The sequence below is a fragment of the Actinia tenebrosa genome, unplaced genomic scaffold (genome assembly GCF_029948245.1).
Source record: "Actinia tenebrosa isolate PJP-AT-01 unplaced genomic scaffold, QUT_ActTen_1.0 PGA_scaffold4__44_contigs__length_22323623, whole genome shotgun sequence".
In the NCBI taxonomy this organism is placed as follows: domain Eukaryota; kingdom Metazoa; phylum Cnidaria; class Anthozoa; order Actiniaria; family Actiniidae; genus Actinia; species Actinia tenebrosa.
The window spans coordinates 8,820,197-8,839,806 of record NW_028292581.1 but is presented as its reverse complement, the minus strand read 5'-3'; the positions used below and the strand labels follow the sequence as shown (position 1 = coordinate 8,839,806).

Here is a 19,610-nt window from a genome sequence, read left to right as displayed (position 1 = left end):
TCTTTTCTTTCTTTCTTTCTTTTCTTTCTTTCTTTCTTTCTTCTTCTTTCTTTCTTTCTTTTGGGGCGTATCAAATTGACCAATCGGTGTGACGCTCTTATGAGCTCTAGGCCAATTAGCGCTATATAATTTTTCTTATCTGCATCATACCGTAAAAAAATCTATATTTTGTTTAGTTCCGTGATTCTAATTCCGCTTTATACGCTAAACCTCGACGCTAACGCTTCCTTGAACTACAGGTAAGAATCTTTACTCTCGAAATTAATACTTCCAAAAATCTCTGTCCTTCCTCCATATTCAAAGCCTTTAGGAAAAGAAATTGAAAAAGATGAGTAATGCTGAGTGAGTGAGTGAGTGTAAAAAAGAACAAAATATAGGATTTCGTTTTCGTTTCAGCTTGAGCATCAGGGCCTGGTTGTACAAAGGGTGGGCAGCGCCATCCGATATATAAAACCTTATCCAGTGAATATAGAAAAATAAACTTAAATAAACATTTTCACATTAATAGGCTTCTCTTTTCCTAAGAAATTTGACCTCTGTTTCTTCATTTGCCACGTAATCTTGTCGAAGGAGCTAGTGTGAAGCTTGCCTTCGGTAGAACTGATTAGCGGTTCTGTTTTACCAGTTAGCCAGTATACTGACATACCTATCTCTAGATTAGCAACATTAAATAAGAATCAACGCAACTTGTTCCTATAACATGACATTTTTATCCAGTAGAAATTGATGAACAAAATAGCAAAAAAGTACTGCTGCACTCGAATTAGTAAAATTCGTTTGATGATTTTTTAATACTGAGACGTTTCTAGGAATCTTGCATGCGATTATAAATTAGGGCGTGCTTGGAAAGACTCATTCGTTAGTATGCATTGCTCTAGCTTGTATTATGTTATTGATAGCGACCAACAGAAAACCAATACAAGACATAATGGATAACAGTTAACTCTTAATTCATCTTTGAAATTCTTTTAATGAAGTATTTACAGTTTTTAGTGTAATTTCGGATCTTGATGGATGAAGGCGTCCATCCATAGAGGTCAATTCAAACACTCTCTGCTGAAGGAGCAGCACAACGGCCGGCGTTGTAGTTATTTACTTCCTGTGCAATATTATTCTATAATTTATTCTATTACGGTTGACCCTCGTTTGTCTCATCCCTCTGCCTCTGCCTTTCTCTGCTTCCCTCTGCCTCTTCCTAACTTACCTTATTGCAACATACCTTTTCCAAGAACAAGAGGAATTACCTTTTTGTCGTTAATTGTATGTATTCGTTCTCCTTTGCAGACTCGATTTTGTGACGTTCGAATTCCAAATCTGAATTCCGATCTTGCGGTAACCTGTCAAATAAAGTGCAGTAAAATTATGACACTTCAAAATATTCTTAAGTGAAGTAACTGAAATATTATAAAAATGTATTAGGGGGAACATGCTATTTCTATAAAAACATAATCATAACTTCCTTAGATTATTTTTAGAATTACCAAGATCATTCGACTTGTGAATTTTTGAAGGAAGCCCATTCCAGAAACTAGCGGCAACATAGCTAAATGACCCTTCCATTGCAAATTATATTTAGGGAGTTTGAGGATATATGTGTGTCTACAACGTTGGTTAAATTAACACTAACTAATAGCCGCTTTATGAATAACACAGCAAACGAAGTTTTAACTTCTTAAAAGAATTTAACAAGTTTTTCATATAGTCATTAATACGTCACTAAATTCCTTAAAATACACCATGCATGGGTGTGTAGTGGAAAAACGTTTTTAAAAAAATCGAAAATCGTGGGACTGAAAAATTTCTATAGCTTTAATTATGACTCTTTTGTTGAAGTTCTTACTGAGTTTCGAAGCGCATTATCCTGGAAGCTTCTCCTTAGACAATCTCGTACCCAGAGCCTTTGTTTCTTACTACGCATGCTCGACGAAATTTCCTCCTTGCATTATCTTCTTGTTTTCCTTTTTCTTTTCGTTTTCGAACTTCTTCTTCTTCTTTCTGTTATTTTTTTTTTCTTTTTCTTTTTCTCCTTCTCCATCAGTTACAGTCGCGGCGTTCATCAGTCAAGAGAGCCAACAATAAGTGAACCACAGACGACAACAATGGAAGAGCCAAAGTCACAGGCGCCACCTAATTATCAGCAGTCTTCTCCAGAACAATACCCCAATCAGGCTCCGCCCATGATGCAGCAATGTCAGCCAATGATGCAGCAAGGTCAGCCAATGATGCAGCAAGGTCAGCCAATAATGACGCAGCCAGGTCAGCCAATGATGCAGCAAGGTCAACCAATGATGCAGCAAGGCCAACCAATGATGCAGCAAGGTCAGCCAATAACGATGCAGCCAGGTCAGCCAATGATGCAGCAAGGTCAACCAATGATGATGCAGCAAGGTCAAATGGCACCAATGCATTCCCAAACTACCAGCAATACAAACGTGGTAATGATCAACCAGCAGCCTGTTACTGCCCGTGCTGCCCCACGAGAGTGGAGTACGGGATTGTGTGGCTGCTTTGACGACTGTGGCACTTGTAAGTGTACAAACGTTCTTTCTGTACTGGGAAACAAGGCACATGATACAGGAAAGAATACACATGGCACAGGGCACAGGGCACAGGGCACAGGGCACAGGGCACAGGGCACAGGGCACAGGGCACAGGGCACAGGGCACAGGGCACAGGGCACAGGGCACAGGGCACAGGGCACAGGGCACAGGGCACAGGGCACAGGGCACAGGGCACAGGGCACAGGGCACAGGGCACAGGGCACAGGGCACAGGGCACAGGGCACAGGGCACAGGGCACAGGGCACAGGGCACAGGGCACAGGGCACAGGGCACAGGGCACAGGGCACAGGGATAATGGACACAGGGTCACAGTTGGGTACAAGGGACAGAGTAACAGTGGGTACAATGGACAGGGTCATAGTTGGGTACAAGGGACAGAGTAACAGTGGGTACAAACGACAGGGTCACAGTGGGTACAAGGGACAGGGTCACAGTGGGTACAAGGGACAGGGTCACAGTTGGGTACAAGGGACAGGGTCACAGTGGGTACAAGGGACAGGGTCACAGTGGGTACAAGGGACAGGGACACAGTTGGGTACAAGGGACAGGGACACAGTGGGTACAAGGGACAGGGTCACAGTGGGTACAAGAGACAGGGTCACAGTGGGTACAGGGGACAGGGTCACAGTGGGTACAAGAGACAGGGTCACAGTGGGTACAGGGGACAGGGTCACAGTGGGTACAAGGGAAAGGGTAACAGTGGGTACAGAAACAGGGTCACAGTTGGGTACAAGGGACAGGGAAGGGGTGTACAAGTCATAATGTATAGGACACAGGGTACAGGGCACAGAGGACATGGGTTAAGTAGGGTTAAGGGGAGGGCGTTACAGTGCTTATGGTTAGCTCTGACAGTTGACCTGTTTTGAAATCAATTATTTATCACGAGTTTTTTCTTCGTTTAAGGTTGGTATGCGATTTTCTGTAAACAACATTTGTTGTGTGACCTTTCTCAACGTCTAGGAGAGGGCAGATGCTTCGTCTGTTGTTGCCCCTTTCCTCTTCTTAGCCTCAGGATAAAATTCAGAACTGAACAAAACATCAAGGTATGAATGTAAGAGTGATCTGTGTAAAACCTCTATTGCCCCAGGGGGGGGATACTCTCCTATATTTGCTATACGGGCATGTGCCGCCCTATAGGGTATATTTTTTCGGCTTTTGGGTCTGGGTAGGGTATAATTTTTAGACATTTTGTCTGGGATAGGGTATCACTTTTGTCTGGGATAGGGTTAACGATTTGGTCGTTTTTGTCTGGCGAATAGGCTACGCTTTCTGACGGCACAAAAACGATAAAAACGTCAATAAGTATTGATTGCAATCTATTGAATAGCCGTCTTTTCCCTCTATTAGTCTAGAATAGGGTGTACAATTCTTAGTTTTAGTCTGGGGTAGGGTATATAAAATCAAAATTTTAGGTCTGGGATAGGGTCAGGGTTTTGAGGTCCTGGCGGCACACCCCTACCCAAGTTGGGGGATACTATCCCCCGGGCTATTGCGGATTCTCAAAATCCTTGTTCAGCGTTACCTAACTGCTCAAAGAGGTTTATTAATTCGTATATGATTTCTATATACATTCATTCGTTAGGGATCACTGTGCAATGACTACTTGACGGTTGAATTCTGCGCTCTTTGCGCCTTGTGTCAGCTGGCGAGGGAGATTGACCACGTTCAACGCATACAAAGAGTCAATTGAGGTTGTAAATCTCATGGTAACTAAACGGTATTCGCTAATTTTCAGAAATTATCGTTTACAACCGAGCTTGATAGTAGAGTAGTAATACGTAATGAATTTTTATCGTTTTTCTGCCAGTTATATAATCAGCATTTTATTCTATCTTATTTTGAAACCGTTAAAAGAAACTATAGGAAGGTTTCTGATGCCGTTCGGTGCATGAGAAATACGTCAAAATTTACGAGTAGACCATGTGTAATGATTATTGTATAGCCTGTTAGTGTCTTCTTGTCACCATGCGTCAGATATAGGGACGCTAAATGAAGACATAAATGATATAACTACTTATAAATGCATTATAGTGTCCTTGACTGTAATATAACCTTTCAATGTTATTCCATTCACAAACACAAAAACACTTGGACCTCCTGTGGTTTATCACATATAATCGATCGTGTTCTTTTGTATTTCAACTGTGATTTTTGTAGTGAATTAATCTAAATGAATATAGAAAAAAGAAGGGAGTTCAAGTTCATGAAGCAAATAAATAAGGTCTGGGTCGGCGCACTAAATCTTTCAATGATCCCTTCCCCCCACGGGCTGAGAAAGTCACTGGATGTTGCTCGATGAGCTGTTCCTTTGTCATGCCACATCACCAAAAAAACGTCCCCACCCCACCCCTCTTCCAAAAGTTTCATTTTGGAGGGTAACAAATCACAAAACTATCCCAAAATGAAACGTTCTTCATTTGAATATACCCTGCCTACTTTTATCTGTACAATAATGATTAACTCTTCATTCCAAGTATTTTGCGCGTTCAGAACATTAAAGGGTTTGGTGTATTGAAAATGTATTGGGTTACCAAGAAATTTATGAGGTGCCATATGGGACAATATTGAATGGCAATAATTTATTTTTATTTATTTTTCGTGTCCTTCCTTCCTTCCTTCCTTCCTTCCTTCCTTCCTTCCTTCCTTCCTTCCTTCCTTCCTTTCTTCCTTCCTTCCTTCCTTCCTTCCTTCCTTTCTTCCTTCCTTTCTTCCTTCCTTCCTTTCTTCCTTCCTTTCTTTCTTTCTTTCTTTCTTTCTTTCTTTCTTTTGGGGTGTATCAAATTGACCAATCGGTGTGACGCTCTTATGAGCTCTAGGCCAATTAGCGCTATATAATTTTTCCTATCTGCATCATACCGTAAAAAAATCTATATTTTGTTTAGTTCCGTGATTCTAATTCCGCTTTATACGCTAAACCTCGACGCTAACGCTTCCTTGAACTACAGGTAAGAATCTTTACTCTCGAAATTAATACTTCCAAAAATCTCTGTCCTTCCTCCATATTCAAAGCCTTTAGGAAAAGAAATTGAAAAAGATTAACTAATGCGGAGTGAGTGAGTGAGTGTAAAAAAGAACAAAATATTGGCTTTCGTTTTCGTTTCAGCCTGAGCATCAGGGCCTTGTTGTACGAAGGGTGGATAGCGCTATTCGATATATAAAACCTTATCCAGTGAATATAGAAAAATAAACTAAACTGAACATTTTCACATTAATAGGCTTCTCTTTTCCTAAGAAATTTGACCTCTGTTTTAGTGTGAAGCGGGCTATAAATTACATTGCCTTAGTAGAACTGATTAGCGGTTCTGTTTTACCAGTTAGCCAGTATACTGACATACCTATCTCTAGATTAGCAACATTAAATAAGAATCAACGCAACTTGTTAATATAAAATGACTTTTTTATCCCTAGAAATTGATGAACGAAATAGCAAAAGAGTACTGCTGCACTCGAATTAGTAAAATTCGTTTGATGATTTTTTAATACTGAGACGTTTCTAGGAATCTTGCATGCGATTATAAATTAGGGCGTGCTTAGAATTAATATTTCAAACACGCTAGAGAGTTCTTCCTCCGATTTTCAAACACCGAAAAGTGAGTTGAAAAAACGAGGAGCAGCCGAGTTTTTTTAACTGACTTTGAGGTGTTTGGAAATCGGAGGAAGAACTCTCTCAAGTGTTTCAAATTACTTCTCAAACTCATGAATATTTCTTGGAGAAAATCAAAGAAAAAGTTTACGAAGTTTAATGCAAATTAAGAACATATTTCCAAACCTAGTGATTTGCTTTGTTTTCTCCTCATTAAATATATTCATGAGGTTTGGAAAGACTCATTCGTTAGTATACATTGTTCTAGCTTGTATTATGTTATTGATAGCGACCAACAGAAAACCAATACAAGACATAATGGATAACAGTTAACTCTTATTCATCTTTGAATTTCTTATGAAGTACGGTATTTACAGTTTTTAGTGTAATTTCGGATCTTGATGGATGAATGCGTCCATCCATAGAGGTCAACTCAACTCAAACACTCTCTGCTGAAAGAGCAGCACAACGGCCGGCGTTGTAGTTATTTACTTCCTGTGCAATATTATTCTATAATTTATTCTATTACGGGTGACCCTCGTTTGTCTCATCCCTCTGCCTTTCTCTGCTTCCCTCTGCCTCTTCCTAACTTATTACCTTATTGCAACATACCTTTTCCAAGAACAAGAGGAATTACCTTTTTTTCGTAAATTGAATGTTTCTCCTTTGCAGACTCGATTTTGTGACTTTCGAATTCCAAATCTAAACTCCGATCTTGCGGTAACCTGTCAAATAAAGTGCAGTAAAATGACTCTTCAAAATATTTTTAAGTGAAGTAACTGAAATATTATAATAATGTATCAGGGGGAATATGCTATTTCTATAAAAACATAATCATAACTTCCTTAGATTACTTTTAATATTACCAAGATCATTCGACTTGTGAATATTTGAAGGAAGCACATTCCAGAAACTAGCGGCAACATAGCTAAATGACCCTTCCATTGCAAATTATATTTAGGGAGTTCGAGGATATAGCCACAGTGGCGGATCCAGGGGGGGTTCGAAGGTTTCCACGGAACCCCCCTTGAAGGTTTGATCTTTTAGGTAATAGAAATATGTCTTATATAAATTTTGCTTAAAAGTATCCACAAGGATAATGTTGAACACGAAATGATAGATATTTGCTGTTATAATGTTTAATTTACCTTTAAGTTCCGTTACTAGATAGTAAATTAGGTGATTAGAGCCAATTTTTTTTTCAAACATCGACTAAACAAAAGAGAATTATACACAGTTTAAGAAACGGAACCCCCCTTTGAAAAATCCTGGATCCGCCACTGAGCCATCACCTCTTAAATCATATTTGGTTTTCCTAAAATTGCAAAGATTTCTAATATATGAAGACCCCGCACTACCAAATAAGCATTTATACAGTAGTACACTGAAGAGACTGATATATTTGTCTCTGCTTTTAAAAAGACACGTTAGCGATACTTAGTAATAGTTCATATGGGACAGATTTCCCACTGACCTAATAGTGTTCCGAGAATATAATACTGATTGGCGTTATCTAAACGTACGCTTTCTAATTTTCCTATTTCTAAAAGAAGAGGGCCACAATAATACACTGAAATACCTTATATATAATTATTAGCTTATCCATAGGTAAAATACGTCTGATCCTTCTAAGAGCCAAATCCCCCACTAATATACTTTGATCTTAGTAAAACTAGACGCTGTAGGCAGCGTTGACTGGGATACCTGGAAGGGGGGAGTGGAGGACCTGGTTTCAACATGCATGAAGTATTTAGTTGGTTGAGCTTCTAAAAACACTGATAAAGTAGTACTGATAAATAACTCAATTTGGAATTGCAATTCCAGTTCCGGTCCGGATTTTGGCAAAGAAAGAAAGAAAGAAAGAAAGAAAGAAAGAAAGAAAGAAAGAAAGAAAGAAAGAAAGAAAGAAAGAAAGAAAGAAATGGGTCAGCGTCATTCTCCCTCCCGCCAAATATGGTCTGACACGGAAGTTCAAAGTTTTCCCAGCCGCCCATGCCCTCTCCTCAAAGTTAAGTTGAAAACAAGCCATCGTAAAGTTTGTAACAAAGCACGCTGTCTCCAAAAGTTTGAGGAGCGTTAGAGATTGAGTTCCGAAACAAGCACTAACAGATCGTCGTTGTCAAGCCTGGGGAAAAAACACTTTGAAGGTATTTTTGAGTATTCCAAAGTCTTCCTTTGAATTCTGCATTTGCAAAGATGACTAAAATACGCCTCGCTAGCTGGAGTAACTACACGCGGTTGGCTTTATACAACTCCCATGGGATGTTTTCGTTAAAGTATTAGTTGAAAGTGAAAGAGGAAGCAATCTATACTGGTGTCAGTCTCGGACATCTCAGAGTCTCTAAGTTCCCTTGCATGGAATTGGTTCCACAATCAGAGCTACCAGATACAATTTATCGTTAGAACCATCGCTATTTACAATTAGTTTTTTTGATCAATTGGAAGACTAAACAATGCTTGTCCGGAGAAAAATATAATCAACTACCATCTAGATTGATTACCGGTCCCTCGTGTTTTGGCATGCATTCATGGTCTCTTTTCGTGGAAAAAACACATTTCATTAAAATACTAGTTTTATGGCTTCGATACTTTCAAACGAAATTCAATGTTTAAGTTGTTGGAATAATAATGTGTGCCGTCTACAATGTGGTTAAATTAAAACTAACTAATAGCCGCTTTATGAATAAAACAGCAAACGAAGTTAAGAAGTCAACAAGTTTTTCTTATAGTCATTAAGAGAAGATGTCTGTAAAAACCAGACAATCGTGGCAAAGCTCAAAATATAGATTTTGCTCATATTTTAACCATAGATAGACCATAACATGAAACAAATCATGAGGTATTTTGTTTGAAAAAAAATTGCATTTTTTACGAGAAAATCGCGAAAAATGAAATTTCGTCAAATCGCTGCTTTGAGACGGTCAGATTTTAAGTCAACTTTGGTGGCCTCGTGTGGCAAACTTAAATACTCTTATGACTTCAAACCTTCTTAAAATTGTTAATTGATATCTTAAGTTTAGTCCAAAGGCTTTATAAAAATTTCTAGCTACTTTTTGATATTATTTTAAATTTATTTTAAAGTTATACTTTACGCCTTATGAAAAATAGTGTAAAAACAAAAAAATATTTTACTATGTGCTACCCAAAATTATTCAATAATATTTCGTATACTTAAAGTCAAGATATTAAATATATGACTATGAAAAAAACAGCTTGGGTAAATGTGATGGAGCGAAGTTATGGAGCTTCGAACTTTCGCAAAATCGTGCTTCGGTCTAAGGTCTACGGTCGCCTAAGATCTGTCAAATCGTCAAATCGTCAAGTCGCAACTAACAATTTGCATCAACAATCACGGGTTTTTTTCTTTTGCCGGCAAACTGTCTTTAAATCAAAACAACAAAAACAAAAACATATTTTGCCATTAAATTTCGTAGATTTCAACAACTTGTAGCTATAAATCTTGTAATTTATATAGTTCATATTTAGCCCGCCAGCGCTGGATAATTTATGCACAGGACTTCGATTAAATTGTAAACACTTTTTAAATTGCGGTTTTCCTTGTATTTGCTGTCTTATTAAAAATATATTAGTTTGATTTCTTTAGGGAATATGTGGACGATAAATTCGCCAATTTTCTAAAAAATATATATAAGCTTCGAAAGAACCAAACCCGACATTTGTTGATCGACACTAAGATAAGGATGGCGGGGACTAATTAACATTGACATGTTATGTGTGTTTTCCGACTACCCGACTAAAAGTTAGAGCAAAATCAAAATATTTTTAGATGGTTACGTTGTTTGGGCTTTTAACAAGTTCAACTCGGTGTAAAAATGGAGATACATTGTTTTTTTAAAGCTGTTGCTGGAGGGAACTGTGGTCCTGATCCAAGAGATCGTCACAAATATTGTAAAGTGATTCCTTTCGTTGCATGTAAAAAGGAGATTTCTAGTCATGAGAATCTATTTCAATTTTCTGGACACGAGAATGAAGTAGATCTGATTTTAAGTAGAGCTGGATTATTTACACGTCCCAAAGATATCGAAACCTGGACGATTTGTGCACTTCATCGCGGAAAACTAGGGCTGGGTTGGACAAGGAAGCTTATTACAAGGTGTAGAGTACCCGTGCAAATCTCTAGTCATGGAAAAGGCAAAAGAAAGTGGCCGAAGGGTGGAAGGGGAATCGGTAAAAGAGATGCGCAATTTATCTTAAAGAAGACTGGCGTTTTTGTTCAACCTGGCTCAGGTAACATATTTTTGTCGATTCTATTTAATCAAGAGAATATGAACTAAGAGAAGGAATCCTACCTATATAGCCTTGTAACCATCATGTGCACAGTTTGATGCTATTTTTAGCTTGGAAATATTTTGAGCGAAGAACCTGATTGGTTGATTTCTTGAGGGTAGGCGGCTTCCAGTCTTGCAGTAATCAAAAGCCTGTGTTTTTGTTGTGAACGTAGCGAAATATGGCGCTTTTCGTGTCCTAAAACGAGGCATTAAAGGGAAGCATGATTATCGCGCGGGCATGGTAACGAGTTAAAAATAGCATCAATGATTCTAAAAATAGCGTCAAAGTGTGCACATGATGGTGCACGGGGATTCCTTCTCTTAGTTCATTTTCTCTTGATTTAATACATTGATTCAGTCGCTCAGTCTAGTACTGGTTTTTGTCAGGTGTCTGCGTCAACTGTAGAAAACTGCTAAGGGAAATGGAAAAAGAAGAGGACGATAATCATGAAACTGAAGTCACCATTGAAATGAGTAATCTGAAACTGGTATGGATTGTATATTGATGTAATCGGCTGATAAATGCGATAATCAATCTAAGGCATTCATTTAGTCCCTCAGCCCCTCCCTCCCTGCGCCGTCGATTAGTATATGATGGCGATACAAACACAGGCATCCCAACCATTCGCCTGAGGTTATTGTTTCTCAATTCAATTAAAACTCTGAAACGGCATAGTTTTATTCACACATACAATTGTTTGTTTGTTTGTTTGTAAAAAAAGATTTAGAGAAGAAGGGATAATCAGAATGCCTATGCCAAAAAAATAATGAGCAGTAGAACTGATAATTTTGGTTGTTTCTATCTTTAGGAAGAAAACAAAGACGAAGAGGTGTCTTTAGGACCAGTATTTGCAAGTCCAGCACTCTCTCAAATAGATGATAATGAATGCTTTAGTCCAGATACTCCAAAAAGCCTTTACAAGCCAAGCCAAGAGTCACTTTTGTTTACTCCTGTTGCAGAAGAATCTCCGCGAGCAAAATTAAATGAATATCTTAGTTCCAGAGACATAAGTCCCGTCCGAAATACTCTGACGATTCCATGGGATTTTGCGTCGGAGCGTACTAAAAGATTGCATCTACGAAAGGCGCAACAAGTGGTTCATACGTGTCTCGAGGAAATTGCCCCAGGAGAATCAGCCCAGCTGTTTAATCACTTAGATAAAAAAAGTTTGAAGGTTCTAACGTTGATTGCTCATTAATGGAGGCCCTGTCTGAATGTTATAATAACGCAGAACACTGGAGTTCTCGTCGCCAGATACTATCTATAATGGCTGATAAGGTTGGCTTTAAAGATTTGCTTAGGTGGATACCAACCTTAACTAAATATCGCTATGACATTGCTAGGCATCACATATTATTGCATGGCCGAGGCACAGCACTGCCACCTGTGAATAACACTAGGATGTGTGTGAAAAAAGAGAAACTCGATCACTTTCTTTCATTTATAACGAGCACTCACATAGTGCAAGATTTGCCTTTTGGAGAAAAGACACTTAGGCTTTCTTGTGATGCAGAAATAAGGATCCCCAATGTTGTTCGAACATTGATACCAGAGCAGATAATCCGAAAGTATCAAGGCTACTGTAGTGAAATAGGATTTGAGCCAATGAGCCGCAGCACCTTGTGGAGAGTCCTTAACGTGTGCTCGGCATCCACCCGCAAGTCTCTGCAAGGTTTAGACTATTTTTCTGCAGTTGGAGCAGATGCTTTTGACGACCTACAAAATGTGATCGATAAACTTGGAGATGAATGTGGAAAGGGCCTTACTTGGACCAAAGATTTAAGTGACAGATTTAAACTTGCCAAACGATACCTTAAATGTGATTACAAGGTAAAGCAAATTTGAAATAACTATACGAAAAAACCTTAAAGCAACAGAAGACGCCTTTTCCGAGACTAGAGTAAAATCAACTTACATCATGTGTACGCGAGAAAATTCAACATACAGACGGGACGATGACTACGCCTTTTGTATAGTGTTATTTGTTTTATTCTTAATTATTTGGTTTTTCTTTCTTCATAGGTCCACGTTTCAAAAAGTTCAATGGTCGCCGATCATTGTAGAACTTTTGCACTCAGTGACCCAGATGATGACGATTTTACTAGTGATTGTGATCATGAGCACAATATGCAGTGTGACAGATGCCATCTTCTAACTGCTGCTATGGATGAACTACAGGTAGTTCTTGCAAAAGCCGAGTGTTCTAAGGAAGAAAGAGAAGAAATGGAGTATATAGTGTCAACGTCAGTACATAGTATCAGTGCTTGGAAAGCTCATCTCCTTAGAAACGTGAACCAAGATTCCGCGAGACAAGAAATTCTTGAGACCTTAGATCAACACTCTGTTCTGCTAGTATCAGATTGGGCAATGAAATTCTTGCCAAGGAAGTACCGAGAAAATCAAAGAGACTGGTTCGGTAAGAGGGGAATCTCTTGGCACCTTACCGTGGCTATTCGAAAGAGTGCTGATGGTGAAATGCAAATGCTGACATTTGTTCATCCATTCCAATCTTGCAATCAGGAAAGCTCTGCAATTTTGGCTATTTTCGATGACATACTTAAAGAGTTGAAAAACGTCAAACCAGTTGTGAAAAGCGTGTATTTAAAAGAAGACAATGCTGGATGTTATCATTCAGCATCAACTCTGCTTCTTATTCACCAAGTAGCTATGAAGCATAATATCTCTCTTAGACGCATCGATTTCTCAGATCCACAAGGTGGAAAAGGAAGTTGCGATCGTAAGGCGGCATTGATCAAGAATCATATGAAAATGTATTTAAATGCAGGCAACGATATCGAAACCGCTGAACAAATGAAGAGCGCAATAGAATCTTGTGGTGGCATAAGTGGTGTAGTAGTAGCGCTTTGTGGCCCGCAACCCTCTGTAAACTTAAAAGTAAAATGGGAAGGCGTGAGTCTCATTAACAATATTGAATACGACACTGAAGGAATCAAAGTTTGGAGGGCGTACGGAGTTGGACCTGGGAAATTCTTGCAATGGAGTAGTTTCGACTTACCCAAAAACTTGCCTGAGCTGAACAAAATCTCAGTAAACGAAAGCCCAACAGGCGCATTCGTTGCAATCAAGGCAAGAAAGAATTCCCTTTTAAGAACAAAGATAACCAAAAAAGCCGATGGAGGGAAAGGTGATGACAAAGATGTCGAAGCTGCTTCTGAAGGTGATGATGATGAAAAAGAAAAAGATGATAACGAAATGTTGTATTCCTGTCCTGAGGAGGGGTGCATACGGTCATTTCAGAGATACCATTCTCTGGAAAACCATCTCGATCTAGAACGACACAAATACGTGATAGAGCATGAAACACTGTACGATAAGGCGATGAACCTATACGCAAACAAATTGGAACATGGAGCTAGTACTATTTCTGAATCCGGTAAAGAAATGAACCAACCACTGGATAATGCAAAAGCACTACCGATGGGCTGGGCACTTAAGACGACAGCTAAAAAAAAGAGGTTCACCGACAGCCAAAGAAATTACCTGATCAAAGTTTTTCAAACAGGAGAACGGACAGGTCAAAAAGCCAACCCGTCAACCGTTTCAAAGGCGATGAGGACAGCTAGAAATAAGGACGGTGCTCGTTTGTTTGGGAAGAACGAGTTTTTGACACCACAACAGATATCTAGTTTTTTCTCGCGCGTAGCGGCAAAGAAAAAAGTCGACATCCATGATGGGGATGATGATTCAGAATTAGAACGACACCAACTAGACGTGGAAAATGAGCTACAAGAATTAAGAAAGAAAGTAATGTACGAGGTAGCTGTTCAACATCCAATTATGTTTCAAGCATACGACATTTGCAAAATGGCATCTCAGTCAAAACTATCAAACTTTTCCATTACAATGTTACAAGATATGTGTACCTCGTTGGAACTGGACATATCTTCTATTAAAATAAAGCGAAAGAAGCCATATGTTGATCTTCTCGAGAAATTGGTCGCCACCTGTAGTTGTTCAACGTCTAATATTTAAAGTTGTCAACTGATAGCACGTCCGTTTTCAGGTATGTAAGGAAGTGACGTTATTAGAAAAAAAAGAATACAGGTTCTGGTTATTCGCAATTATTACAAGATCGAAGCTAGCTACCATAAAGTAGAATCCGCATGATCACTCCAATAAAAGTAATCTGAATCCAATGCTAAAATATATAAGGGAAATGTAGTCCCTATGTTTGTAGCATTTTACCTGAGAGGGTAGTCAAATCCCTCACCCGCGTGCACGCCCTATACCTTCTCGTTCTCGGGGTGTACATTAAAGGGGCCTTGTAGGAACGCAAATGCAATTACATGTTAATTATGCCGCCATCCTTATCTTAGTGTCGATCAACAAATGTCGGGTTTGGTTCTTTCGAAGCTTATATATATTTTTTAGAAAATTGGCGAATTTATCGTCCACATATTCCCTAAAGAAATCAAACTAATATATTTTTAATAAGACAGCAAATACAAGGAAAACCGCAATTTAAAAAGTGTTTACAATTTAATCGAAGTCCTGTGCATAAATTATCCAGCGCTGGCGGGCTAAATATGAACTATATAAATTACAAGATTTATAGCTACAAGTTGTTGAAATCTACGAAATTTAATGGCAAAATATGTTTTTGTTTTTGTTGTTTTGATTTAAAGACAGTTTGCCGGCAAAAGAAAAAAACCCGTGATTGTTGATGCAAATTGTTAGTTGCGACTTGACGATTTGACGATTTGACAGATCTTAGGCGACCGTAGACCTTAGACCGAAGCACGATTTTGCGAAAGTTCGAAGCTCCATAACTTCGCTCCATCACATTTACCCAAGCTGTTTTTTTCATAGTCATATATTTAATATCTTGACTTTAAGTATACGAAATATTATTGAATAATTTTGGGTAGCACATAGTAAAATATTTTTTTGTTTTTACACTATTTTTCATAAGGCGTAAAGTATAACTTTAAAATAAATTTAAAATAATATCAAAAAGTAGCTAGAAATTTTTATAAAGCCTTTGGACTAAACTTAAGATATCAATTAACAATTTTAAGAAGGTTTGAAGTCATAAGAGTATTTAAGTTTGCCACACGAGGCCACCAAAGTTGACTTAAAATCTGACCGTCTCAAAGCAGCGATTTGACGAAATTTCATTTTTCGCGATTTTCTCGTAAAAAATGCAATTTTTTTTCAAACAAAATACCTCATGATTTGTTTCATGTTATGGTCTATCTATGGTTAAAATATGAGCAAAATCTATATTTTGAGCTTTGTCACGATTGTCTGGTTTTTACAGACATCTTCTCTTAATACGTTACTAAATTCCTTAAAATACACCATGCATGGGTGTGTAGTGGAAATATTGAAAGAAAATTGTTAGTAACAGACTACATTTTGGGTATTTTATTACGCGAGCGAGCCGGAATACTTTGGCAAAGTCTTGCACTTTAATTTTAACAGCAGTATAAGCCAACTTCAGTTTCTATGGTGTGCGAAGTTTTAAGAATACTCTTTTACTTTTGAATTGATTGTTATTAATTCAAAAACGTTTTTTAAAAAAATCTAAAATCGTGGGACTGAAAAGCTTCTATAGCTTTAATTATGACTCTTTTGTTGAAGTTCTTACTGAGTTTCGAAGCGCATTATCCTGGAAGCTTCTCCTTAGACAATCTCGTACCCAGAGCCTTTGTTTCTTACTGCGCATGCTCGACGAAATTTCCTCCTTGCATCATCTTCTTGTTTTCCTTTTTCTTTTCGTTTTCGAACTTCTTCTTCTTCTTTCTGTTATTCTTTTTTTCCTTTTCTTTTTCTCCTTCTCCATTAGTTACAGTCGCGGCGTTCATCAGTCAAGAGAGCCAACAATGAGTGAACCACAGACGACAACAACGGAAGATCCAAAGTCACAAGCGCCACCTGATTATCAGCAGTCTTCTCCAGAACAATACCCCATTCAGTCTCCGCCCATGATGCAGCAAGGTCAGCCAATGATGCAGCAAGGTCAGCCAATAATGACGCAGCCAGGTCAGCCAATGATGCAGCAAGGTCATCCAATGATGCAGCAAGGTCAACCAATGATGCAGCCAGGTCAGCAATTGATGCACCAAGGTCAACCAATGATGATGCAGCAAGGTCAAATGGCACCAATGCATTCTCAAACTACCAGCAATACAAACGTGATAATGATCAACCAGCAGCCTGTTTCTGCCCGTGTTGCCCCAAGAGAGTGGAGTACGGGATTGTGTGGCTGCTTTGACGACTGTGGCACTTGTAAGTGTAAAAACGTTCTTTCTGTACTGGGAAACAAGGCACATGATACAGGACGAGAATACACATGGTACAGGATGTAGGGTACAGGGCACAGGGGACAGGGCACAGGGCACAGGGCACATGGTACACGATGTAAGATACAAGGCACAGGGTACACGATGAAGGATATAGGGCACATGTTAAAGGATGGAGGACATAGGGCACAGGGTACAGGGTACAGGATGGAGGATATAAGGCACAGGGTACAGGATGAAGGATATAGGGCACAAAGCACAGGGCACAGTACAAGCGACAAAGGACAGGGTCACAGTAGGTACAAGGGACAGGGTCACAGTTGTGTACAAGGGATAGGGACACAGTAAGTACAAGGGACAGGGTCACAGTATGTACAAGGGACAGGGACACAGTAAAGGATGTAAAGGATGGAGGATATAGGGCACAGGGTACAGGACGAAGGATATAGTGCACAGTGTACATGATGGAGGATATAGGGCACAGGGTACAAGATGGAGGACATAGGGTACAGGATGAAGGATATAGGGCACATGATACAGGATGAAGGATATAGGGCACTGGGTACAGGGTACAGGATGGAGAATATAGGGCACACTGTACAGGATGAAGGATATGGGGCACATGATACAGGATGAAGGATAAGGGTGCACAGGGTACAGGATGAAGGATATAGGGCACTTGATACAGGATGAAGGATATAGGGCACATGATACAGGATAAAGGATATAGGACACCGTGTACAGGATGAAGGATATAGGGCACATGATACAGGATAAAGGATAAAAAGGCACAAAGCGCAGGGCACAGTACAAGGGACAAGGGACAGGGTCACAGTAGGTACAAGGGACAGGGTCACAGTTGTGTACAAGGGACAGGGACACAGTAGGTACAAGGGACAGGGTCACAGTAGGTACAAGGGACAGGGACACAGTAGGTACAAGGAACAGGGTCAAAGTAGGTAAAGGGACAGAGTCACAGTGGGTACAAGGGACAGGGTCTCAGTTGTGTACAAGGGACAGGGACACAGTAGGTACAAGGGACAGGGTCACAGTAGGTACAAGGGACAGGGTTACAGTTGTGTACAAGGGACAGGGTCACACTAGGTACAAGGGATAGTGTCTCAGTTGGGTACAAGGAACAGGGTCACAGTGCGTACAAGGGACAGGGTCACAGTTGTGTACAAGGGACAGGGTCTCAGTTGGTTACAAGGGACAGGGTCACAGTAAGTACAAGGAACAAGGTCTCAGTTGGGTACAAGGGACAGGGGACGGGTGTACAGGTCATAATGTATAGGACACAGGGTACAGGGCACAGAGGACATGGTTCGAGTAGGGTTCAGGGGAGGGCGTTACAGGGCTCAGGGCTAGCTCTGACAGTTGACCTGTTTTGAAACCAATTATTTATCACGAGTTTTTTTCTTCGTTTAAGGTTGGTATGCGATTTTCTGTGGACAATATTTATTGTGTGACCTTTCTCAACGTCTAGGAGAGGGCAGATGCTTCGTCTGTTGTTGTCCCTGTGCTCTTCTTAGCCTCAGGATAAAATTCAGAGCTGAGCAAAACATCAAGGTATGAATGTTATCTAACCGCTCCACGAGGTTTATTAATTCGTATATAATTTTAATATACATTCGTTAGGGATCACTGTGCAATGACTACTTGACGGTTGACTGCTGCTACCTTTGCGCCTTGTGTCAGCTGGCGAGGGAGATTGACCACGTTCAACGCATACAAAGAGTCAATTGAGGTTGTAAATCTCATGGTAACTAAACGGTATTCGCTAATTTTCAGAAATTATCGTTTACAACCGAGCTTGATAGTAGAGTAGTAATACGTAATGAATTTTTATCGTTTTTCTGCCAGTTATATAATCAGCATTTTATTCTATCTTATTTTGAAACCGTTAAAAGAAACTATAGGAAGGTTTCTGATGCCGTTCGGTGCATGAGAAATACGTCAAAATTTACGAGTAGACCATGTGTAATGATTATTGTATAGCCTGTTAGTGTCTTCTTGTCACCATGCGTCAGATATAGGGACGCTAAATGAAGACATAAATGATATAACTACTTATAAATGCATTATAGTGTCCTTGACTGTAATATAACCTTTCAATGTTATTCCATTCACAAACACAAAAACACTTGGACCTCCTGTGGTTTATCACATATAATCGATCGTGTTCTTTTGTATTTCAACTGTGATTTTTGTAGTGAATTAATCTAAATGAATATAGAAAAAAGAAGGGAGTTCAAGTTCATGAAGCAAGTAAATAAGGTCTGGGTCGGCGCACTAAATCTTTCAATGATCCCTTCCCCCCACGGGCTGAGAAAGTCACTGGCTGTTGCTCGATGAGCTGTTCCTTTGTCATGCCACATCACCAAAAAAACCTCCCCATCCCACCCCTCTTCCAAAAGTTTCATTTTGGAGGGTAACCAATCACAAAACTATCCCAAAATGAAACGTTCTTCATTTGAATATACCCTGCCTGCTTTTATCGGTACAATAATGATTAACTCTTCATTCCAAGTATTTTGCGTGTTCAGAACATTAAAGGGTTTGTTGTATTGAAAATGTATTGGGTTACCAAGAAATTTATGAGGTGCCATATGGGACAATATTGAATGGCAATAATTTATTTTTATTTATTTTTCGTGTCCTTCCTTCCTTCCTTCCTTCCTTCGAATTAGTAAAATTCGTTTGATGATTTTTTAATACTGAGACGTTTTTAGGAATCTTGCATGCGATTATAAATTAGGGCGTGCTTGGAAAGATTTATTCGTTAGTATACATTGCTCTAGCTTGTATTATGTTATGGATAGCGACCAACAGAAAACCAATACAAGACATAATGGATAACAGTTAACTCTTAATTCATCTTTGAAATTCTTTTAATGAAGTATTTACAGT

General features: G+C 39.2%; 3 protein-coding genes across 3 annotated transcripts; all 3 read left to right on the top strand.

Moving 5' to 3' along the window:
• The first annotated feature begins 147 nt into the window (after positions 1–147).
• LOC116286580 (uncharacterized) lies at positions 148–4,678 on the top strand. The gene is made up of 4 exons (XM_089037266.1): positions 148–239; positions 2,039–2,526; positions 3,465–3,604; positions 4,144–4,678. Exons 2-4 carry the CDS (start codon positions 2,100–2,102, stop codon positions 4,249–4,251), a joined length of 675 nt encoding a protein of 224 aa, XP_088893392.1. The 5' UTR covers positions 148–239; positions 2,039–2,099; the 3' UTR covers positions 4,252–4,678.
• A 732-nt stretch (positions 4,679–5,410) lies between these two features.
• On the top strand, positions 5,411–18,873 carry LOC116293247 (uncharacterized). Its single transcript, XM_089037292.1, has 4 exons — positions 5,411–5,506; positions 16,244–16,686; positions 18,130–18,269; positions 18,339–18,873. Exons 2-4 carry the CDS (start codon positions 16,281–16,283, stop codon positions 18,444–18,446), a joined length of 654 nt encoding a protein of 217 aa, XP_088893418.1. The 5' UTR covers positions 5,411–5,506; positions 16,244–16,280; the 3' UTR covers positions 18,447–18,873.
• LOC148906978 (uncharacterized) lies at positions 11,603–14,838 on the top strand. Its single transcript, XM_089037056.1, has 2 exons — positions 11,603–12,264; positions 12,457–14,838. The coding sequence occupies exons 1-2, from the start codon at positions 11,632–11,634 to the stop codon at positions 14,425–14,427; spliced, it is 2,604 nt and encodes an 867-aa protein (XP_088893182.1). The 5' UTR covers positions 11,603–11,631; the 3' UTR covers positions 14,428–14,838.
• Positions 18,874–19,610: the final 737 nt, after the last annotated feature.